Source organism: Lepisma saccharinum, chromosome 8, assembly GCF_977018435.1.
Source record: "Lepisma saccharinum chromosome 8, izLepSacc3.1, whole genome shotgun sequence".
NCBI classification, from domain to species: domain Eukaryota; kingdom Metazoa; phylum Arthropoda; class Insecta; order Zygentoma; family Lepismatidae; genus Lepisma; species Lepisma saccharinum.
Genome location: NC_139236.1, coordinates 57,365,950 through 57,392,167, shown reverse-complemented (window position 1 = coordinate 57,392,167; position 26,218 = coordinate 57,365,950). Strand labels below are relative to the sequence as shown.

The 26,218-nt window shown below is 36.9% G+C and overlaps 1 protein-coding gene across 2 annotated transcripts in view; it reads left to right on the top strand.

The window, feature by feature from the left end:
* The window catches only part of LOC145991021 (glutathione hydrolase-like YwrD proenzyme), a 90,162-nt gene that overhangs the window by 59,645 nt on the left and 4,299 nt on the right, over nucleotides 1-26,218 (top strand). The window contains exons 7-11 of one of the 2 annotated variants that reach the window (XM_083126688.1): nucleotides 2,498-2,669; nucleotides 3,591-3,750; nucleotides 20,311-20,481; nucleotides 22,199-22,281; nucleotides 23,086-24,271. In XM_083126688.1, coding sequence (XP_082982814.1) covers nucleotides 2,498-2,669; nucleotides 3,591-3,750; nucleotides 20,311-20,481; nucleotides 22,199-22,281; nucleotides 23,086-23,332 — 833 coding nt within the window. In that variant the 3' untranslated portion in view covers nucleotides 23,333-24,271. Of the gene's footprint in view, nucleotides 1-2,497; nucleotides 2,670-3,590; nucleotides 3,751-20,310; nucleotides 20,482-22,198; nucleotides 22,282-23,085; nucleotides 24,272-26,218 lie in introns of those variants that run through there. The other variant, XM_083126689.1, reaches the window with a different exon arrangement.

Sequence of the window (26,218 nt, the reverse complement as noted above, 5' to 3'; positions counted from 1 at the left end):
TATATGTCAGGAGTCCCGGATTCTAGTTCGTTTCGGACATGGAGGTCTGTATTTGTTCCAATGACAATACAGAAAACAGAAAATTGACATACGTGAAACTGAGAAAATGTTAATAACGGGGGATGCTACCGCATAGGGGTATTCCTTTAAAAAAAAAAAAAGTCGTTTGGGTGCCTGACTACCATGCGAGAGACCCCGGGTTCGATCCTCGGTGGGGCAGAACCGAGATTTTTTCCCACCTGTTGAAGCGACTCCAGCACCCACCCAGCGTCGTATAAAGTGGGTATCTGGAGGAAACTCTGGGGGGTAAAGGATGACAGGACGTGCTCATCACATCCCCACCCCCACCTTCGACCATGATCAAGAAAGTGTGGGGATCTTACTCCACACCCGCTTTATGCCTTTGTCGCGTACACAAACTGCATTGTTGGTGTTTGAGGTAGAGAATCATAGATGGCAGCATGCAAGAAGAACGACACTTATGTTTGATGATTCATAAAGCAGTTTAGAGAGTGGGGCAGAGATGGCACCACTCAAGAAAACGTATACATTTGTAAAAAGAGAAAAAAGGAAAGTGCTGATGTGGTGAAATAATGATTGTAGATATTAATACTAATTATAATGAAAGAAATAAATGAACTTAGCACAAAAACAGGATATAAATAAGGTGGAAAAGGTAATTAATATTTAGTAATAACATATGTGATCATTATATAAAAGTAAAGAAGTCGAATTGTAATTACGATTCTGGGTCTATTTCCGTTCCCACGAACTGAGAGTTTCGTGCGGCTTTTCGGTTGTTTTTCCCAGGTGTAGCGCCATTTCACGGCAGGCACCCAAGCACTTTTGGTAGGCGCATCTATTGCAGCTCCAAGGTTAGAGCTGGCCAGGCGGCGATCTTTAACTAACCCCTTTCTCTTTGTTTGTCTGGGAGATCGATTTTCTTAATATTTACGTCAATTTGATTAAGATTGACAAAGAAACCCACAGAAGGAAAAATACACAATATGTAATAATTACAAGAAGATGCAGCATTAGTAATTACAAGAAGCAGATGCCTTAGTAATTACAAGAAGAAGATGCCTTAGCAGTTATAAGAAGATGCCTTAATTATTACATGAAGAAGAAGCCTTAGTAATTATAAGAAGAAGATGACTTAGTAATTACAAGGAGAAGCCTTAGTAATTACAAGAAGAAGAAGCCTTAGTAATTACAAGAAGAAGAAGACTTAGTAATTATAAGAAGAATATGACTTAGTAATTACAAGAAGAACACTTAGTAATTATAAGAAGAAGCCTTAGCAATTACAAGAAGAAGAAGCCCAAAGAAGAAGATTGGCTACAATTAATAAGAAAAAAAATAGAAGAAAAATATTGTATGAAAAGATTTCCAAAGTTATCTAATATTTGTACATGATTATTCAAGAATATATTATGAATTGTACCTTCCGTAGCGGGTTAAATCTATTGTTTTCTTTCCATATATTCTTAGTGTTGGTCACCCTGATCTGTGCCCAGAGGTATCTCATTCTTTCTACCCTGTGCTAAGCTGGCAGATGCTCACGTGAGAGGACGTGGCACCTTCATGGCGTCGCGCAAAGCACAGAAGAGAATTTATCTTGTAATAAATATAAATATACAAAGACTTATATTACGTACCAGTAACGTAATTAAAATACATGTTAGTTTTCACAAAATATTTTATTACAATTAATGATTGATTTGTGTAATTTGGTTGCAATAACATTTTGAGCAGAAAGTAACTGTAAAAGTAACTGGCAGTTACTTTTGAAGTACATGTAACTGTATCTGAGTTACTTTTTAAAATGAGTAACTGTAACTTTTTTAAGCCAGTAACTGTCACTAGTTACCATTTTAAAAGTAACTTTCCGAACACTGATTCTGATAAACAACATTTTACTATGTATTACCCTCTCGATTCTAACAATTATCTGCCTTGTCTACGAAAAAAGAATTTAATGACATGTTATAATGATTCTATAACAATTCCTGATTGTACAGTCAGCGGCAATAAAAATGGGACACCTAGACCCTGAAATACTCGCTTTCCCGCATGACGTTGTGCGTTTTACCTAACTCTACAGCGGTGGTAGAAGTTGCCATTGAAGATTTGCTATTAAAATGCACTTATCACCTTAGAGTTACGCAACACACATAACGCCTTGCAGGATATCGAACATTACAGGATCTAGGTGTGTCCCATTTTTAATGACGGTGACTGTACACGTAAGGGTGGGTGCACGAACAAAAATTTCTGTAAAGATTTTACAACGAAGTATGTGTCAATATAAGTTACTTTCCTACATATTCGTGAGCTCCCACTCCCCATATTGAGAGTACTAGGGTTAATTGTGGCATATTACATATTTTAGAATTGACAGTCTGTAAAATAAATAATGAGAAGGCCATCTGTATAGTTAAAACGCAATGTAATATTACCGTAATTGTAGTGTTGCATTAACACATTTCTATTCCAGCTGCAGGTCACAACACAGCAGACTACCTTCACCTATTGATAGAAGCATTGAAAGTTAGTTTTGCAGACACCCTGTGGTTCGTAGCTGATCCAGCAAAAGAGCCTGTGCCAGTGGAAGAGTTGATCTCGAAGGACTATGCTGGTGAAAGGCGGCAGTTGATAGATCCTGAAAGGTTAGAAGTGACAATACACCTTTGTGTTATTGGAAGTGTTGCAAATTTGTGTGTGTGTGTGTGTGAAGGAGAGAGAGAGAGAGATGGAGAATACAAGAACATAGAACAGTATACTTGAGTATGAAATGTGTGAAATACAACAATGGTTGAGAAACGGAAGAGGCAGAGGGAAATAGTGAAAAGGAAAAACACGTGCAAATAATGAAATCGATCATGAAATCACGTTCCTGCCACACATGCCCCAACATATCGTTTTGCATCGCACAGGCAACCATTATCCTTAAACTTGTTGTACCCCGCACGAATTGTCTTGTCTGTAGATTCTTCTGTTTGATATTTTGTACGAAATCTCCGCTCTAGTGTCACATTTAGCGAATTCTAAAATGCAGAGCGCTTTGTGTTCACCGCTACATGCCACGTTTGCGTTAACGGCGTTATACTGCCACCTAGCGGCTAAATCTACAATTACGTGATCGGGCCTATTAAGAGTCCAAACTTAGAGAGATTCTTTTTGTACTAATATGCACCTTTTTTGCTTTATGTGTTATAGTTCTTGTACTTGTGTGTGTGTGTGTGTGAGAGAGAGAGAGAGAGAGAGAGAGAGAGAGAGAGAGAGAGAGAGAGAGAGAAGGGGGAATGAAATAAGAAAATGAACAGTGATAGAGAGGATGAAACTGAAAGGTACAGAGGACGAGAGGCGGGGGAAGGAAACATACTCGGAAAAAGAGATAGAGAAAATAAAAGAGAATGACAAAACGAGAGAGAGAGTAACATAAAGAGGGAATATCGATGAGACAGACAGAGCAAAAAGCGTGTCTATACGAAGGGGGCGGAGGCGGGTACGATAACGCACTTTCTTCGTTTCGAAGTTGCACATCTTGGATATTTTATCTAATGTTTCTTTTGTTATTGTTTTTTTAGCGTTCTTACGAACCTAACCCATGGAGAAATTGGGCCCGGATCTGACACAGTGTACCTGTCTGTGATTGACAAGGATGGCAACGCTTGTTCCTTCATCAACAGCAATTACATGGGTTTTGGGACAGGAATAGTCCCAAAAGGATGTGGATTCGCGTTGCAGGTATGCTTTTCGACCACTTCAACTAGACGATATCTAGGAGGGCCCAAACTGAGAAAATTAAAGCGATATAGTTGAAATACTCGAATAAAAATAGGACTTTTATCAATCTTCATTAATAGTACTGATAATAGTGCAAATTGGTGGAATATGTGTATTCATAGTACATGGTCTGGGCATATGATTGGATCATGCCATGCATTGTGACACCTAATGTACTGTTATGTAAATAACCTACAGCACAGAAGTGACATTGAAAAAAACGCTGGTGTAAAAGACACACAGACAGTGGTCAACATGAGGTACACACCATATTTTGGGTAACCATTGGCCTGTGGTATTTTAACAGCACTGAAGTTGAATGTGGTGTGAACTTCTTGTGACCATTGTCAGCGTTACTTTACACCATTTTCTTTTTACGTATGCACGGTGCATGATGTTTATGTTTAGTTTCTTCTTCGTGAGTTATACTGATGAAAAGTAGCAAAAACGTCGTCACATAGCAACACCAGAACAGAGGCACATGAGGCCAAATACCTAGGTACACTGGAAGGCAGGCAGGTGCATGTATATCTACAAAATTTTGTAACAATCAGAAGTGTAACCGTTTAACTTTGAGGTTTGTATCTAGATATGACTATTATACTAAAGCGCTGTATTATATTAGAAATCAATATTTTCACAAACCAGAACCACGAAATGTAGATTTTACTGCACAAAATAGATATGTTTATATAAGCTTATGAGAAATTCTGCTAATTGACGAATGAATTGTGCTAATAAAAAATGTAGTAATTCTTCCTTAAATATCTTTAAGACGTATTACAGGACTTTGGATGTGTCCTAAATAACAAAGTTGACTGCGAATGGATATCATAGCTAACGAATTTGCAAAATTGTGTGGCCCTTATAAAGTTTTATTGATACATTTCTAATCGTTCACGTTCCCTCACAGTTTCTGCACGTCTCTAATCATAATACTCCTTACAGTTTCATATTAGTTGTTCCAAGAAATTGCGCAGAATTCAACTATAGATTTTTCAAGGGTTGTATACAAGTTACAGTACTGCACAGAATTGCGTGTTTTAAGCTATTTTAGTAGTGTAAAATACAATATTATAAACCCAAGAAAGGAAGAGCCCCCCTCAAGCAGAATTGTCTATACTTAAACCTAGCTCAACATGCCCATATGAGCTTTTTGCTCAAGTGTGGAACCCCCTCTAATCCAAGAATTTTTGTAAAAAAAGCCCTCATGGATTCCATGAGAAAGGAAGAGCCCCTCAGATTGATTTGCCTATACTTACAAAAAGGCACTTCTGTGAGATTGTTGTCCATAAACTTGTCAAAAATTGATATTTTTTTTGGCCACACTTAAAACTACGCCAAACGTATTAATATGCACATACACACCCACACCCCCGCACATACTGATCTTGATCTTGACATGACCTTGACCTTGACCTTGATTTTGACTATTTTTTCGATTATTTTTTCGATTATTTTTTCGATTATTTTTTCGATTATTTTTTCGATTATTTTTTTGATTATTTTTTCGATTATTTTTTCGATTATTTTTTCGATTATTTTTTCGATTATTTTGACCTTGACCTTGATCTTGATCTTGACCTTGAGATGACCTTGACCTTGATCTTGATCACACCCACCCACATACACACCCACACCTACCCACATACCCACCCACATACACACATACACACACACACACACACACACACACACACATACATACACACACACACACACACACACACACACAGCACAGTGTTGAACCCAACTGATCCAGTATAGAGTTTTGATTTGAATCCCAAGAAATTGTATATAATAAACAACAACAAAAATTCCATAGCCAAACACACACACACATGCACTAGGTATACACACTAGGTATACACAGCACAGTGTTGAACCCAACTGATCCAGTATAGAGTTTTGATTTGAATCCCAAGAAATTGTATATAATAAACAACAACAAAAATTCCATAGCCAAACACACACACACATGCACTAGGTATACACACTAGGTATACACAGCACAGTGTTGAACCCAACTGATCCAGTATAGAGTTTTGATTTGAATCCCAAGAAATTGTATATAATAAACAACAACAAAAATTCCATAGCCAAACACACACACACATGTACTAGGTATACACACTAGGTATACACAGCACAGTGCTGAACCCAATTGATATTTTTATCCAGTATAGAGTTTTGATTTGAATCCCAAGAAATTGTATATAATAAACAACAACAAAAATGCCAAATCAAAAATATTGTAATCAATGCAATAAAAATATATTTAGCTCTAATTGGGCTAGACACCAAAAGATTTGTAACCCAGACAAATGCAGAGCTCCCACAAAAATTTGCCCCAAATGCCATAGAAAATACAGCATGCAATACTTCACATATACACATAAAGATACTTGTTCTGTACAGTCATCAACATTGCCCTCACAACCATCTACATCTGGTCTGAAAAGAAAGCATGAAGCACCTGTTAATGCTGGACCTGCAAAGCAGCCACGCTATGAACCTATCCATAGCAGTTTTAATGCCCAACTTAGGGATTATCGGTTTGTATCAGAGCCAAGATGTGGTATTGAGAATTTCTTGAACAATATAAATCCTGATCTGCATGCAATTCTAAATGCACAAAATGGCTCTTATAAGCTATCCCTCAAATTGTTTGCACAATATAAGAAACCAAATGGCACAAAATTTACACAGCCCCACATAACAGAAACTGTACCGGTATATTCAAATGTAAATTCAGACAGAATAATAAGCAGTTTGATAGATCAATTGAATATTAACCACTCTGAATTTGCGGCAAAAGAATCTGGATGGAGCCTATGCGGTTCTCCACACAAGTTATATGTTAATATTTCTGAATTCACTCCATTACAAGGATCTACATATCTGCCATTACCTGCCAATATTAAAAACAAAAGAGCCGTGGTTAATATAGAAAATACCGACCAGAAATGCTTTTTGTGGTGTATATTAGCTGCTTTGTTTCTAGTTTCAAGGCATCCTGAGAGAATAAGTTGTTATAAACAACATGAACACTTTTTTGACGATGCAATGGAGGGTTTGGAATATCCAATGTTAGTTCAGAATATTGATAAATTTGAAAAAAGGGCCAGGGACATGAATGGCAAACAATTATCTATTAATGTATTTATTTGCTCCACTGGCAATTGCTTGATAGAACCTCTCAGAATCAGTACATTTCATGATGATTCTACTGTTCCGATTGATCTGCTCTTAATTGAAGAGGATGGCAAATATCATTACACTCTGATACATAATCTTGAAGCTTTAGTGAGAACACAACTAGACAAATCCAATACAATATTCAAGTTGTGCAGAAGATGTTTAAGTGTATTTGATGGTCAAAAAATAGTGAATGGGGTTCGGGAAGTGAATGCAGGAATTGCCAAAAACAAGTTAATTGAGCATCTGAAATACTGTGGCAACCATAAACCTGTTCATATGGTGATGCCCAATCCAAGTGAAAATTGCAAATTTAAAAAGTTTGAAGCCTTGTTGGAACACCCAGCATATATTGTCTATGATTTTGAATCGAACCTCAAATCTCTTGCATCCTGCAATCCAGATCCTGAAGAATCCTCAATTACACCATACCAGCTACATGAACCTTCCAGCTTTTGTTATGTGGTTGTACAGGATGGTGTTGTTAGTAAAGAATATTCATACATGGGGCCAGATGCCATCAAAATATTTGCACATAGAATAGAAAATGAGTGCCGTGACATAGCATCTAACATCTTATTAAAATCAAAACCCATGTTGCCTTTAACAGAAAAACAGATTGAAGATTTCAACAATGCAGAAAAATGCCCGGTATGTGATTCTGGATTTTCAGATACAAATATCAAAGTGAAACACCATTCTCATACAGATGGTAAATTCTTAATGGCCCTGTGTAATAGCTGTAATATTAAGATCCAGAGACCAAAATTTATCCCCATATTTTGCCATGGAGCATCCAATTATGATTTCCATCATCTAATCAGGTACGAGGGGTTTGAGAAGCAGAATTTAAATATTTTAGCTGAAAATGATGAGAAATATATATCTATTAGCAAAACAATTAAAGTTAATGGTGTTCCTATTCACATAAGATTTCTTGATTCTTACAGATTTTTACCTGCTAGCCTGGATACACTGGCCACTCAATTACCTGATGATCGATTCAAAATCACACGTGCATTGTTTCCAAATCAGGATCTGAAATTAATTAGGCGGAAGGGTGTATATCCATATGATTATGTTACAGATTTTTCTAAATTTGATGAGTGTTCCCTGCCTCCACAACATGAGTTTTACAGCAAAATCAGAGGTTCTGGAATCACTGATGAAGATTATCACCATGCCCAATTGGTGTGGAACAATTTAAAATGCCGGACATTTGGTGATTATCACATGGCATATTTGAAACTTGATGTGACCATCTTAGCAGATATAATGCAGACATTCAGAAAATCTTCCATGCAAAATTATGAACTGGACCCAGTGTATTTTTACAGTGCCCCGGGCCTAGCATGGGCTGCAATGTTTTTAAACACCAAAATGCCATTGGATCTGATCCAAGATCAAGATATGTATCTGTTTATGGAGCAAGGTATAAGAGGGGGCATGGTGCAATGCTCTCAGAGATATGCCAGAGCAAATAACAAATATATTCCTGGTTATGATCCAGCACGGCCATCAAATTATATATTGTATGTGGATGCAAACAGCCTCTATGGTCACGCAATGATGCAAAAACTGCCATATGCAGGGCTTGAATGGGTCGATTTCAATATTGAAGATCTTCAGGGTTTTGATGACAGAGACTGTGGCCTCTTCTTAGAGGTTGATCTGATATTTCCAGATCATTTACATAACAAATTTTCTGATCTGCCCCCAATTCCTGAGGTTCAGTGCTCACCTGGCTCTAAACAGAAGAAGCTCATGATGACACTGGAGTCAAAACAGGGCTATGTCATATATTACAAAAACCTCCAGTTCCTGATGAAACATGGTGTTCAAGTGACCAAACTTGGAAAAGTTTTGAGGTTCAGGCACTCAAGATGGTTGAAACCATATATTAATACAAACACGGAGCTTCGAACATCTGCAAAGAGCGAATTTGATAAGACCTTGTTTAAATTGATGGTAAATTCTGTATATGGCAAAACAATTGAAAATGTCAGAAAACATACCGATGTTAAAATAATTACTGACCCCAGCCTGAGCAAAAAATTGGTTGCAAAGCCTAATTTCAATTATAGAAGAATTTATGATGAAAATATGGCACTTTTCAACATGAAAAAAACAAGGATTAAGTTTGATAAACCAATTTATGTAGGGGCTGCAATATTGGAATTGTCCAAATTACATATGTTAACATTGTATTATGATGTGCTGAAACCTTTTTATGGTGATAATGTAAAATTGATGTACATGGACACGGATAGTTTTATTCTTGATATTAAAACAGAAGATGTTTATAAAGATATGACCCAGCCTGAATTGTTTCAATACTTTGATACCAGTGAACATAAAGAGATTCAACACCACCACAACAAAAAAGTGCCTGGCAAGTTAAAAGATGAGACACTTGGTGATGTTATTGTGGAATTTGCTGGGTTAAGTGCCAAGATGTATAGTTTTAAAACATGTAATGCTGTTGTCAAAAAAGCCAAGGGCATTGGCAAAGTAGCTGTGGAAAAAGAGCTCCAATTTGAAGATTATAAAAATTGCCTCAAATCCCGGAATTTAATCAGAACATCAGAATCCAGAATTCAGAGTGTGGATCACTTATTGACTAGCAATATTGTAAGAAAAGTGGCTCTGGACCCACATGATGATAAGAGATGTATTTTATCATGTGGCATACATACTTTACCATGGGGTCATTGTGATTTGAAAAATGGGAATCAATGCCCAATTACAGAGCATGACTTGAAATAAATAAACATGCCTATGAACTTATTTGGGTTCAAAAAACAAGGTATTATGGACCTGCCAACACCACAAGCCTCTTCTGATATGCTGTCTAAACTGAGTGGCTTGTTAATTATTCACCTGAACAGCATACTTACAGATATTGATGATGAAACAGGCAAAATATTGTACATATTTAACAATAATTTAAATCATTACCAATTACCTGTAGGTGGGCAATTGCAATTTATTACAACCCCTGAGGGTGATGTTAAAATTTCAGTAGGGAGAAATATTTACAGAATTAAGCACTCAAACATGGTTTCTGGCACTGTTTATACTGTTTCTGCTGGTGACTGCTTATATATTGAGGTCCCTGGATCTTATGATAAGCTTATACCCTTTTTTATAGAATTAAGAATCAGGTATTCAATAATAAATAACTACTAAATCAAAAATGCCTAATGATATTTTTGGCCATACAAGACATGAAGATCACAGTGATGAGATTCTGATGCTTGATGTCAGAGTCAAGAAATTAAGAAGTGATTTACAAGCTTTACAAACCACACTCAATGCCAGTCTTCAATTAGAAATTACAAATTTGCAATCACAATGCATGGACCCTCTTCTTAAAATTGATTCTGAACTTAAATTATTGCTTCAGAAATATACTGACCTGGCGACATTAGATAATTTTCAAAGTTTGGAAGAAGCTGTTGCAGCTCTTCAAGCCAAATTTAAGACCCAGGCTAACAACTCTGAGCAATTGAAACAACAATTGGAAGAGCAGATAAATAATGTCCAGACACAGCTCCAAACAATTGTCAAAAGCATAAAATCACAAGAAGATTTTGATCTAGTGATTTCCACTCTAAAGGAACAGATTCAGTCACTCCAAATACCTAATCTGGACCCTCTGAACAATGCCATAGCCGAGGTTAAAGAAAAAATTGAGACACTTGAAAATTTTATGAACAATTTGCCATCTTCTGATGCTTTGAATGCAATAACTCGGAGTGTTGCAAATATTAAGCTGCAATTTGAAACATATGAAGATTTTGGAAAAATTCAAAGTACCATAACCCATCTTGAAGGTACAATAGCAGCAGTACAAAATGATTTGGCAAATGTACTAGAATCCAGATTGCCCGGGATTGTAGATACACTTGTCAGTGTCCAGCAACAAATCACAAAGCTTGAAAACCTCAACACTGAATCTGAACTGTCTCATTTTCATCACTTGATAGATGATATCCAAACAAAACTTGAAATTTTACAACAATCCACACCCTCTCAGGCAGATATAGCCCTGCTCCAAAATGCTATGCAAAATGTGGCTGATGCTTCTGAATTACACAATGTGAAATTGGCACTTGAATTTTTGCAAAATACAGTATCAAATCTGCCCACATCACAGGAACTTAAAAATATTAAGAGGGCAGTGAATAGGATATTGAAATCAGAAGATATCAAAAATATCCAAGCAGAGATCAAACATCTCACTCAGACAGTGGCCACTCTTCCAACCAATCAACATATTAATGAACTGCATGCCCTATTTGAGGATATCAGAAGACAGGTCCATGATCTTACAGCTCAAAATTCAAAATTGGCAATTGTTGAAAATTTGCAACAAATTGTAGCTAATATCAAGCAACAGCTAGGGACCATGGAATCCAATCAAGCAAATGCCCTGTCTGTTTTTACCACCCAGCTACAAGAAATTGTGCAACAATACAAGAGACTTGCTGTGGACATAAAAATCAAGCCGGGCCATGATGATGTTGTTAGGACCATCAATGAGCACCTTGAATCTGTAACAAGCAGATTGCTCACAGCAGAAAAGGAAATAACAGGCATAATCGAGAATCCTAAACATTCAGTAATTCTTGAATTGTACAGCATCCCAAACAAAGAATATGATTCTCCATTTACACCAGGTGGCAAAATATATATGCTGTCCCCTGCACAATTTTATTATCAATTTTTTGTTGGGGGCACATTGAGACCAATCAAGATCAAATATTGGCTTCAACCACAGGCACACCACTACCCTACCTTATCAATAACAAATGCTGATAACGAAGTAAAAATTACCAGTGTAGAATTAGAGGATTTTACAGATCCCAATACATTAGAAACAGCCTATACTGAAGATGATGGCACTCTGGAATTTAAAATACAAATAGGGGACAAATTATATTTAGAAAATCCTGCAGTATCAGCTGCTGAACACCCCATAGTTGCAATATTCTTGTTTACATATTATGTCTAGACAAATTATTGTTGATGAATTACACAGACAGGCCAGACATAATTTTAAGAGACTCCCAGTAGTTACAAAAGGCATAGATGATTTATGGCAAAGCGACTTGATTGAAATGGCAAGTGGACAGTTGAAAAACTTAGACAAAATCAACAAGGGCTACAAGTATCTACTCACTGTAATAGACACATTTTCAAAATTTGCCTGGGCTGTGCCACTCAAATCCAAGACTGGAACATGTGTCACAGAAGCTATCAGAACAATCATCAATCAGAGTGGAAGATCCCCGCGCTATTTGCAAACAGATAATGGCAAAGAATTTTATAATTCAGTGTTTCAACAATTTATTAAAAGCCAGGCAATACAACATTATTCGAGTTACAGTGACCTCAAGGCCTCAATTGTAGAGAGATTCAACAGAACCTTAAAAAATCTTATGTATAAACAATTTACCCTCCAAGGTAATTATAAATGGATTAATATTCTTCCAGAACTTCTACATAAATATAACAACTCGGTCCATTCTACAATCAACATGAAACCCTCTGAAGTAACTTCATCTGATGAGCAAAAATTGATCAGCACTGTTTATTATCCTAGATACCAGCCAACAACAAGAAAGGCCAAATACAGGGTGGGGGATCAAGTAAGAATTAGTAAATATAAGTACTTATTCAAGAGAGGCTTTACAAGAAACTGGAGCACAGAATTATTTACAGTGGTTCAAGTTAAACCTGGGATTCTTAACACATATATAATAAAAGATCACCGAGGAGAAATTCTCAAAGGCAGGTTCTATGAACAAGAGCTCAGCAAAACTAAACAGCCTGACACATATCTCATAGAAAAAATCATCCGCAGAAAAGGCAACAAGTTACTTGTCAAATGGCTGGGTCATCCGGAAAACAGCTGGATCGATGCAAACAAAATAATAATATGAGCACCTGGGATGTTATAAAAAGGCTGCCAGAACCTGAGCAACAGAATAAGAGAAATGGCAACTTGTTACCTGATAATATTAGGTGTCTTATTGTTGGGCCATCTGCTTGTGGTAAAACTACACTAATGGTTGATAATTTTTTATTGGCACCCAACTGGTTAGACTGGAAAAACAGGCACTTGTATGTTTTTTCTAAGAGCTTGGAACAATTGAAATATCAGCAGCTGATGAAGCTTTATGATGGATTGGATATAGCCACTTTTGAACCAGATGTTAAGCCACTTGATGAATGTCTCGATAATTCTGTTGTTGTGTTTGATGACATTATATTGGATAATCAAAACAAGGTTAGAAACTTCTTTACACAGGGCCGGCACAAAAACATTGATTGCTTCTACCTGGCACAGACTTTTTCAAAAATTCCGAAGCAACTGATCCGAGACAATAGCAATTTTATATGTGTGTTTCATCAAGATCATACCAACCTCAAACACATACATGATGAATATGTAGGTGGGGACCTGAGCTACAATGATTTTTCCAAGTTTTGCAGCAGGTGCTGGAACCAGGACAGTTATGGGTTTGTCACAATTGATATGACAAGAACACCCAATAGTGGCAAATACAGAAATAAAATTAACAATTTTCTAGACGTAGAGACGTATATAAATAAACATGAAAAGGCCAATAACACTGATGAACAAATTCAAACTTTTTTTTGCTCCTTTGAACGAAAATAGGTGATTATTTATAATTCGACCCCGCTGAATCCAAATCTGAAAGTAGAAATGCTGTATCACCTATCGTTTTCCCTGGATTTTCATTTTTTGTTTTTAATAAAAATTTAATCCCCTTTGTAATAATACATCGAAATTTGAAATTATTTTTGTTTGTTTGCTCCTGAAATAAGATTTAAATATTGAAGTGAATAACTATGAAATATAAAAAAATTAAAAAAATATATATAGGACCGATTATGACTGTCCAATGAAGAAATTTCATGCAAAAAAAAAAAGAGGAAAAAAACACATTTTTACTCACATTTTCAAAATTTCTTTCTTGAACTCTGCCGTTTGTAACTGCCACCAGAAACCTCTTCCTTGAGGTTCCAACAGTAGTCTGCTAACATGTTCTGTACCGATTTTGCTGCATATAGTTTCTCCATGACAGAAATATCCTGGTGAAATCTCTTGCCACATTCGTCACTAACCGTGCCCAAGTTAGGGGGGAAAAAGTCCAAATGCGAATGTAAAAAGTGAATTTTCAAGGACATATTTCACCCCATGCGCTGATAACACTTCAACAAGTTCCTTGTAGTTGTCAGCTTACACATTTCCAAGAAAATTAGATCATACTTGTCTGAAAGCTAACCATGCACATTTCTCTTTTTCTGTTAGCAATTCCACAAAGTTGTCATCATGAATGATCTCACGGGTTTGCAGCCCAATAAATATGTCTTCTTTTAACTTACTATCACTGAGTTTAGGAAATGTTTTTGTCAAGTACCCAAAACCCTCAGTGTTTATCCAAAGCCTTAACAAAATTTTTCATCAGCACTAACTTTATATGCAACGGTGGTAACAAAATTTTGTTTTTCTCAAGTAGAGGGTGATTCCTAACACTCTTCTCTCCAGGAATTAAGTTCTTTCGTATGGACCAATCCAAAATGTTGTAATGTTTATCTTTTGCCCGGCTGTCCCATTTGCAAAGAAAGCAATAAAATTTTGTAAACCCAGACTGCATGCCTAAGAGTATACCAATCATTTGAGGTCTCCGCATATCTGCCAACAATATTTTTCATAATTTATCACTTTTAATATTGAATCCATATTTTCATGTTTCCTTCATGGTGGAAGAATAAATAGGCAAGGGGTACTGATTGGTATATATTCCCATTATGCAACAATACTACTTTTAAACTATTCTTAGATGAATCTAAAAATAGTCTCCACTCGTTTGGGTTCTGACTCCTTCCAAGTTCTTGCAGAAGGCCTTCTACATTAAGTTAACTCATTACTAACTGAAAAAAAAAAAAATTGTCAGTGATTGTTGGTGTTTCCGATATGACACCTTAACACCATCTTGTAATAAATTCCACCCTTGGAGACGAGAACTTAATCATTCCGCTTGAACTTTAGAAAGGTTGAGGTCTCCGACTAGGTCTCTGACTAGATCATTTAGTTCGGATTGGGAAATAAAGTGAGGTATATTTGGATCGGTGTTTGAATATGAAGGTCCACGTTCGTCATCTGGAGAAGCACTGCTTGGTTCTGTTTCATCCACTGTCCATTCTTTAGGAGGCTTAGGAATTGGTATAAAATCATGACTCATAGGTTTCTTGGCTGAAGGAACATCAGAATAAAATATAAAATGTTTTGATTTAGAACTATATCCCACTATGGTTGTTAAACAGAAGTAACAATCCGTAGTATGGTCTTTCTGTTCTGTCCATATTACAGGGTTTCCGAAGGTCATTGATTTGTGAGTGCCATTAAGCCAACCACATAAAGTTCGCAAACAATTACAACAAATTTTACCTGTTATTATAATATATATTATAATATAAACATAAACATAAAATACGGCTACTCGCGAAGTTAACGGAAAGGAAGTTAAGACTAGACTAACCCACAAAAGAACAAATTTTAACAGAGAAACAGGAAATTACTCTACTGCCAGATGTTTCCTCCACGAAATATTAAGTGCCAGTCATAAACACACAAGGTCGCTAAAAGGTTCTTATCCATTTGCTAGGAACCAAACGTTAAGCCCAATGTGGAGCAGGGTGCGAAGACCTGAAACCATAAAACTATAAAATGTGGGTGTTCTGCAAAATATTTAGGTGATACAGGGAAACGGATGCGATATTCGTTATCAGCACATCTGAATACATAAAGATCACTTAGTTTTATTTAAAGGAGTATTTCATTGTTTATCAGTGTAATTGATGATCTTAAGTTAAGAGATTATCTTGTAAAAAGATTTAAGGGATGGAAATCAGAGAACCGTGGAATTTATGAATAACACAAACAAACAGAACAGCCTGTAATTGATGCTATTAATAATTTAGGTAAGAATATCAAAACTGTTACAGAGCAAAATCAAAATTTGCTCACAGAGCTTGTACCTGTAGCTGCAAGGAACATATTAGATTATCCATTCACCCCACTTTCAAGTATTCATAGTCCTATTGCTCCTAGAAGAATTGAGGCTAGTCAGGATCCTATCGAATTGGGTCTTCTTGCTCAAAAATATTTAACCACACCTAAAGACAATAAAGATGAGGTTTTTGGCTTATATGCTGACACAGAGCTTGATGGCAGCATCATACATAGAATTGGCAATTTCAGAGTAACATTTATGGGAGATGATATAATTGTATATTCAGAATCTCGACTTGGAGAAAAAGGTGCTTTTGTTAAGTACACCGGAACACCTGGATTATGGGAATTGATGACTAGGAAAAGACCTGGCAGCTATACAGATCAGGATTATGAGGATTACAAAGAAATATTAATAAAATCAGATGCTCTATACCAGAACAATGATCCCACACAAAAAAGAGTCAAGTCGAGCAGTGGGGCAAAATACAATAATTTAATCAAGCCCATATGGTCACAGATCAAGACTGGAAGTGGAATCAAACAATACAACACCCTGCCCAAAGAATTTGTGTGGGTTGATGATGTCAGGAAACTTGTAGATAGGTTATTGGTGATAGCTGGGGAGGAAAATGCTGGGAACAACAATTTTTACAATAAAAAGGTTGGAATTATGGACATGATAAGCACCAAATTGTCTAATTTTATAGTGAATGACACTAAGGGGATTGGATATCTCATAAAAATTATTAATACTCTACCACCTAAATTTTGGAATATTTCTGAGGGCCGGGGCTTGGTTAATAACATTATAAACAAGCTGCCATTTGAACTACATATTCCAGGCTATCAGTATTGTGGTCCCGGTACAAAATTGGATCATAGATTAAACAGAGGTGATCCTGGTGTTAATCCCCTAGATGCTGCTTGTAGAGACCATGATATTGCATACAACACATATTCTGATCTTGACAAGAGACATGTTGCAGACAAGAAATTAGAAGAGGCTGCATTTGGTAGATTTGTAAGCAAAGATGCATCTTTGAGTGAAAAAATAGCAGCATTGGGAACCACCATAGCTATGAGCACCAAACAAAAATTGGGGTGGGGGTTGTGAATATGTATATAATAAACCTACAATGAAGGCCAAGGGTGTTATGTATCAAATACCTTATGCAGGTCTCAAATCTCTTGGGCCTATTAATAATCTTCTAACCAAAAAGCAGCACAAGAAGAAAAATTCTTGTATTGCAAAAGGTCATGGTATGAAATTATTGCTTAGCACCCCCCAATTAAAAAAATTACAGCAATCAAGAAAAAAATCACATGTGGGGGGATTTATATTTACCATCCCTGCCATCTTAGCTGCTCTCGGGGCTGTTGGGAGCTTGGCTGGGGGATCAGCTGCCATAGCAAAAACAGTAATAGATGCCAAGAAAAATAGGGCAGAATTAGATGAGCAGAGGCGCCATAACCTGGCCATGGAGAAACAGGGCAAAGGTGTTAAAAGAGCCATGAATAAGTTTAAAAAAAACAAGAGCCGCTTACAAACCAAGATATTGAAGCTTTAATCAAGCCACTGGGCATCAAACATTTTAGAGGTGTGTACATGTCTGATTCTTTGCCAGAACAACCACTCAACAAAGAGTGTGGCATTGTTAATTTGGATAAGTTCAAAAATCAGGGCACTCACTGGATTTGTTATCTTAAATATTTAAAAGATGAGGCATTTGTATTTGATTCATTTGGAGGTGTTCCACCTGAAAATTTAATAAAATATCTAAATTCAGCTAATCTTTATTACAATAATGCCCGTGTTCAAAATTTCAAAGATGTTAATTGCGGACATTTGTGCTTATCTGTTCTTAGATATATGTCTCAAATAAATAAACCATCAATTGAAGATTTTCAAAAAGCCTTGTGGTATCTGAAACATCATGGGGGTATTCCATCTCACCAGCCAAAATTCAATATTGAAACTCAAATTGCATGATGACATAGTGTATCCCAAAACAATAGCTCTCAGGGCATTTTATGGCATGTACCTAATCCCCAATATTACACACCACAACAACAAAATTGCAGTTGGTGATGAAAAAATTGTCATCACTCCAGGGCAATATAATCTGTCCACTTTAAATGCTCAATTACCCAGAGGTATAGTGTTAAGTCAAAATTCTGTCACTCACAGAGTAGAGATTGTATCTGCCACAGAGACAGTGGATCTGGGTACTATTGGAGAGCTGTTAGGCTTTGAGAACAACACAAAACTTGAACCAGGCATCAAACACACTGCTATGAATATACCTAAATTCTTAGCCATAGAGACTCTGAATATTCACTGTAATGTGGCAGAAGGTATGATCACCAAATCAAATGGCATAGGCACTCACAAACAAACTGGGATCATTGCAACATTCAAGCCTAATTCTGAATTTATGGAGCCCATCATCTACAATCCATCCCCAACATTATATTTTCCTGTGTGTCATAATAGAATAGATTATATTGAATTGATGGTCACTAATGAAAAAGAAGAATTAGTTGATTTTGCTGGAGCCACAACAACTGCAATCATAGAAATTAATATTTAAATAAAAATACATACAAGAAAAAAATGGAAAATATTGAGAGTTATGAGCTACAATCATTCCCCCCAAACAGGAGGACATTTGCAAATTTAAATCAACCCAACACAGAAATTGAGGTTGATCTTGATGTAGGGGATGGATTTATACACCCTCACAGAGCAGATCTATACATCAAATTTGATGTTGTAAAGCTCGATGGAACAGATTATCCGGCAAATTCAAATATAAGAGTGGTTGATAATTTTGTGCCACATCTATTCTCTGAAATTGAGGTCAGAAAGCATGGCGTTGTTATAAACAGAGTGGATTATCCCGGCATTACCTCCACAGCTTTGGCCACATTAAAATTATCTAAAACCGAGGCTTCATACTACAAAATCGGGGGATTTGAGGCTGGTGAGAAAATATTATCTAAAAACCACACAGTGCTGTTCCCTATGCGCCTATTGCCAGGATTCTTCTCAGATTTCAAAGATATTATGTGGAAGGGTGGGTTAAGAATTACATTTAGAAGAGCTGCAAATGATAACAATGCTTTGATGAGGTACAGTGCAATAAACCCTACAGGAGAAACTCTGCCTAATACCCTACCTGATGAGGGCAAATGCATTATTCAGACTATGGAGTTAAGAATCCCTGTTGTTGAGTATGAGGCCAGCTATGCTCTTAAATACAAAGCTGATATAATAAAAAATCCACAGATTCCTCTACAATTTTATACATATCAATGTGTACAGAAGCCCGCATCTGGTACATATTATGAATTTGATGCCACAAATTCATTCTCCAGTATTCAATTTGACATGCCTGATTTTGTAGTGGTATTGTTTCAGACTGGAAGACACAATAATCAGGAAAAAAATTCAAGTAAATTTGATAGCTGCAACATCAAGAACATATATCTTAAAAATGGCAGAAATGAGGTATTTCCTAGAGAAAATTACAATTTAGACATGTCCAAGGACGATTTTCTTAAATTATATGAGGCATTTACGGCTTTCAAGAGGGTCACTACTGGCAATACTGACATGTATTACACACCTGATGAATTCAAAGCACAGAGACCCATGTTTGTAATCAATGCTTCAAAAAGGAAACAGGTTGTGGTGAATGACAGGACAAATATTAAAATTATCTGTGAATTCCATGAGGCATTACCTGATGACACCATATGTAGTGTTATTCTCATAGGAGAAAAATCATATGTTTATGATGTAAGAAATGAGAGAGTCACGGAGCAATTCTAGAGGGTCTCTGCATATTACATTGTTTTAATATTGGATATGCAAGTTGAGGCTGGGGTCCAATTAAACATAAATTGGAAGTAAATATGTGTGTATATGAGTGTGTATGTGTGTGTATGTGTGTGTGTCTTGGCGTAGTTTTAAGTGTGGCCAAAAAAAATATCAATTTTTGACAAGTTTATGGACAACAATCTCACAGAAGTGCCTTTTTGTAAGTATAGGCAAATCAATCTGAGGGGCTCTTCCTTTCTCATGGAATCCATGAGGGCTTTTTTACAAAAATTCTTGGATTAGAGGGGGTTCCACACTTGAGCAAAAAGCTCATATGGGCATGTTGAGCTAGGTTTAAGTATAGACAATTCTGCTTGAGGGGGGCTCTTCCTTTCTTGGGTTTATAATATTGTATTTTACACTACTTATTTTGTATTATTATTTGCAGGATCGTGGATTTCTCTTTAGTCTTGATCCTCAGCATCCCAACCATTTGGAAGGAGGGAAGCGTCCCATGCACACCATTATTCCTTCCATGGTCACAGACACACAAACAGGGGAGCTTCTGTCTTCCTTTGGAATTATGGGAGGATACATGCAGCCTCAGGCTCAGGTTCAGGTGAGTATGACCTACGGGGTTTCAGGGTTGCCCTGTCAATAAAATTAAAAGGATGCGATATTTTAAGAGTATAATTAATTAATAAATTTTCGAGAGGTTAATGCAATAACTAAAAATATAAAAAAGTCGTTCTCTAGAAACATTATTTCTAAGTGCTTAGGTAAAATTTGAAAATGTTCTGTCTACTGGTTCTTGAGATAATTGTGACCATAGCTACCCATAAGCTTACACAGGCTAGACGAGGGAAATGCTGAAATTCTCGCCAGGGGGATAAGATCGATCACCTTACGGTATTTAGGCCAGTTTTCACTTCGGGATCAGCCTTCAGCTTCCTTACTTCAAGTTCGTGTGAGAGGTTTCTTGTCTTCAGTTCCTGGCAGAATTAAGAACCGTATTTAAAAAACAATTTTCAAGCTCTCTGAACTACCAAACAGAACTGAGGAGCACACTAGTCAACTCAGGACGTAAAAATCTTATAGAAGTTTCAATCTGGAGGTTGATCTGAGGAAGTGAGGACGTACTACATAAGTACCCTGTGAGACAGACACAAGAAATACAAATGTTTGGTAGTAACTGTTACATTTTACGAGTACCAATACCTAGTTACTTTTTCAAGTAAATCCGTGACTGCAGAAAGACAGTTGAAATACATTTGACAATTTAAGTATTATAACTAATTGTTATCAAGTCAATACTCTGCTCTATTTTCCCAACAATGTGTATTCTATTCAAGGTAAACTGTCGATTGTTTATCAACATTGAGCATTTACCATGGACGTCCGCTGGATTTTTCCAGGGAGGGACAAGGAAGGTATTCTCTTTCCAGGGGGGCAAGGGAGGCATATTTTTCCCATAATAGTGATGCCTCCTCTAAAAACAGTATTTCAGTCTGAAGTTTATAATAATTAACATAAATTACTGTGACTGAAATGAAATTATGTGTGAAATATACGGGTGTCACAAAACTCTTTCAACAACGCTTGGGTGCTGTTAGATATCATAAAAACAAGTAACTTTTCCCTGTAAAGTTACCTCGAAAGCGCTTAGTTTCTGCGCCATAAGCCCTTAAAATCTATCCTGTACGTATGCAACCCAACACAGCAAATGCTTGCTCTGACATAACTACCAGGGGCGCGTGGCAGGGTTGCCACTAGCGTTCCTCGTTAAGAGAGACGACTTGAAAACAACTTGGGAGTATTGCCTGAGCAAAATCCAAAACATTTAATATACTTCCGATGTTGTAAGAAGCATTGACAGTATTTATAAACTGACCAAGACAAATAATGAGCAGACTGAAATTCAAGATTACTCATTCTAAAATATCTCCATAATTGATTGATTGATTTATTTAAATTCGCTTTTCTGCCACCTTTGGCTAATCGCAAAGATGAGGATGATATGATGAAATAACAAATGACATCAATGTCTAGACTAGGATTTAAAACTAAGCGCTTTCGAGGTAAACTTTATAGGGAAAAGTTACTTGTGTTTATGATATCTCCCAGCACCCAAGCGTTGTTGAAAGAGTTTTGTGACACCCTGTATAATTTTTTTGGTGGACATTCATTTTCCAGGGGGGCGTGCTCCCCTGCCCCCCCTTTCCGGACGTCCATGGCATTTTGTAGTATTTACTTATTGTCATTTATAAAATTCTAGTGTATAGTTTTCAATGGCATACAGTTTTCATGAAAATTTTATACATTTCTTCACATTACAGGTATTTTTGAATATGCTTGAATTTGGACTTGATCCCCAAAGAGCTTTGGATAATCCAAGATTTTACGTAGACGTAGAAGGAAGGTAAGAAACCACACAAGTGTCTCATTTATTTAACTCTTCTACTTTAGAAATGACTGGCTCATAAACATTAGCCTACTCTTTTTTAACATTTTTAAATACTTGTGAAAGAAGGTGAAACATATGCTTAAAAAGAAGGAAAGAAAACCAAACCATCCTTACTTCAGTTCAGTGTTACTACGAGTTCAAAGAAAAATTTGCCTATCTCTCTTAGGTCTCCCAAGAAGCTATAATATAGAAGCAGTCCCCACTCGATGTCGGCTGATGCAAGATGACACAGACTGACAAAAAAATCCACCAATTTTATTTCTCGGAGAATGTTTTCTGTTGTATTGAGCATCCAGTAATGATGGATACACTATTCGATGGCAAGCTATACTCTGTCCGAGATCAAAGAATGTGTGGGGCCCCATCCTCACATCCCCTACATATGACTCATGGTATGATGCACTGGGAACTTTACCTGTATCTAACTATCCTGAATATGTTCATGTCACAATTTTCTGCAATTCGCATATTTCTAATTCTTTCCTCTACAACTCATATATCATCTGCAAGTAAACGTGTATTTGTTACTACATAAGCTTCAACGTACTCCTTTCCAAGTCTTTATGTGCTCCATATCACTTAAGTTGTTTTTTTTTTATTGCACTATATGCTGCATGCATCATATACAAGCATATTGTGTAAAATATAACATTTTAGGGCTTAAGTCTACCACAATTAGACAATAAATAACAATATAGTGAACTTCAGTTGAAGTTTCAAGATTCCTCATAACCCATATATTTTTTGTTTCTTGTGCAGCCAACCATGGAAAGTGGAACTTGAGCAAGAGATTCCAGAGAGTGTGGTGGAGGGCCTCAAAGTCAAAGGACATGAAGTGATATACCCAGTGACGGGATTTGCTCGGTCAAATTTCGGGAGAGGGCACGTCATAACGAAAGGGGCTTGGTGGCTTAATGGGACCAATGAGGAAACTGTGTACCAGGGAAACGATGTTTATTGGGCGGCAGCCGATCCTAGGTGTGACGGATATCCCTTGGGCTATTGAATACAGTATCCAAGATCATACTTCCCCCAGTTCTCTAGTAGATCCAGAAGCGAAAGCGGGTGTAGAGTTTGATTAAATTGCCGTTCTTATGGAATCTAAAACATGCCCTGAAATGCCTATCACATATGTACGTTTTAGCAGGCACGTTAGATAATGGTAAAAACCTAGAAGCAAAGTAGTTTGTGTGTGTTTGTGTGGGTGGGTGTCTAAGTTCTAGGTATTTCAGCGTGATTTTTAATAAGATCTTATAAGAACAGCAATATTGTCCTGATTGTACAGTCAACAGCAAAGATAATGGTAGGCAAATTTTCCACCGCTATTTTCATTACCTTTCTATTCTACATCCTGTGTTGTTTTAAGGAATGAAACTATGTTGGTTCGAAGCAGGCATTGTTCTCTGCTTATTGACGTCATTGTCATCACACAGTGTAAGTCAGACCGAATGAAAATGGTGGTGGATAATTTGCCTACTGTTTCTTTCGCCGTTGGGTGTATAGTCACTGACACTTCTCGGTTGTGAAAATTACATTGCCTTTCTAGGGGTTCGTTTCAACCCAGAAATGCCCGTGACTACATACAAAATTAGCACTTCCCCATTTAGTAGGCTTTGAGCTTTGACTGGGAAGAAAAGTAGCCTAATATCCTACGATTATTTACAAAATCACTTTCTTCGGTGCTGTGCAAGTACGTATATATGATTTACCCCTAAAGAAGAATATCGGAGACCATATCAAACTCAAACTCTTCGAATCATACAAATAATTTTAGTTAAAAAATAATTGTTGTCAAATTAAAAAGGGTTGAAGAAACAATTTATCTCAAACTAAAATAGGATATGTAAGAATGCAAAGTAATAAAACTACTGTTTGTTTAAGTGGCTTGACTGTAGTATGTTGTAAATAGAAAACAATATTTTTCTGTAGTGCATACAACTATTGAAATATATTAATATTTATAAGAGCTGCATTTTATTTCGAATTTTTACTTATCGTTTTAGAAACAGTAAATATAATGACCTGTGGAGTAACACAGTTAATAATTCTCTGAAGTACGAACCTTCCATTACTAGCAACCTTGGTACAAAAATTTCGTAAAAATCAATTCGTTGTTTCTGTTTCTAACTTGTACAGTCTTATGTCTACATGCGACGTCATTAAAGTCAACCAATGCACGTTCGCTACCCCTGATTGAATTGCCTTGTTATCCACCTATCTTGTCCAGTATTTTCTCACCGGTATAGAGTGGACAACCTTGAACAAAAACATTAATTCCCAAACGAATTTTCTGCAGTACAGGACTTTTTTGTATGAACATACTATGTACTTTCTGAGATTCACACATGTTAATGTGAATTCTTGCAATCTCTACAATTATGGTCAAAACCAAAACATACACGAAATGCTACATGTCTCATGTATAACATGATCGTGTTTACATCAAAGAAACCGACTAACGCCACTATGGTTATTTGTGCATATTTTTCATAGTGGTTGTGAAACAATTCAAACACAATGGAACCTTATAATATATGTGGAATTGTTTCAGCATGCATGTTTATGTAGCAACATCTGGCGTTCATAGCTCTATGTTAAATGCGGTTCTCAAGGCTCGCATGGTTCTTGACCGGAATGTAAATCAGTGTTGTCAACTACAGCGATATATTCCTAAGCATACAGATTTTTTACAACATTGTGCTAGCATTGGATGTTGTTTTTCGCAACTTTTTAAAGGCGGCTTTATACCTATACTCTGTCCCAGCTAACTCTGGAGCAGGCGAACGAAAACGAGTATCTGCGCAAGTAGTGACGCAAGACGACTCCACCAATGAACACGCGAGAGGGACATCATTTCGTGGAGTGGGGGAAAGCGACTGCAATTACCAGCCTTTGCTTCGCTCTGGCCACTAGATTTTCTTTGCTTCTCTGATGCTATGCGCTTCCTTGCTCCACAGTTAACTTGAACAGGGTAGGCCTATAGGTAATTTGGAGCAACACACGACTGCATACTTTTCCTTTCATTTGCACCTTATCGCATGAAACTGGTCAGCAATTCCATGGAATGTGATAAACCGTTTATATCAAAGCAACAAGTCTACTAAATATTGGGCCTCCCCGATGGCGCAGTGGTAGCGTCGTCGCCTTGTAATCAAGGAGTCCCGGGTTCGATATCCGGTGGAAGCACATAGTGGTTCGGATTCCACTTTAAACTGTAGGTCCAGTCCTGATTAGCCTCACTGTGCACAAAGTGGACTTAAAACACGAACTCAAACTCTACTAATTATTAATTACTACAAAGTGCCAGCTTTTAATATGTGGTAATTTACGTTTTGTAATAACGGGACGGAAGTTTTTAAAATTCTTGCAGTTCATGTCACAAATTGTTACTTAGCCTATTTCTTTTCAGTCATCAATTATGCTTAATCATTTACCATTAGGCCTCTCCATATAGAAATCGCATGTGACCAACAGCGACATATGCGTAACTTGGCGGGACAAGGGGGCACTTGCCCTTCCCCCCAAAAACATTCGGGTTTATAAAAAAATACAAGTTACGGGGGCCTGAGGAGCAAAGTAATAAAGGGTAAAATTTGTGATTTCCCAGACGTCACAGCCACAGTTATTTAGCAATAATCTTGGACACTATTTTATGAAATGGTAAACTTTTCGAGTCTCCGCCCCCCCCCCCCCCCAAGTTAAGCCGGAAGTTGATTCTTCCCCTTCAAAATTAGACCCCAAGTTACGTCCATGAACAGCGACGTATTTAGATATGGAAGTCTAGAGATTTCTTCTTCTCCGAAAGAGTTTCCGAACATGAAATTAAACTTCGAATTTATTTCCTTCCACGGTATTTTCATAAAGATAAGAATTCGATTGCGATAAATTGGTT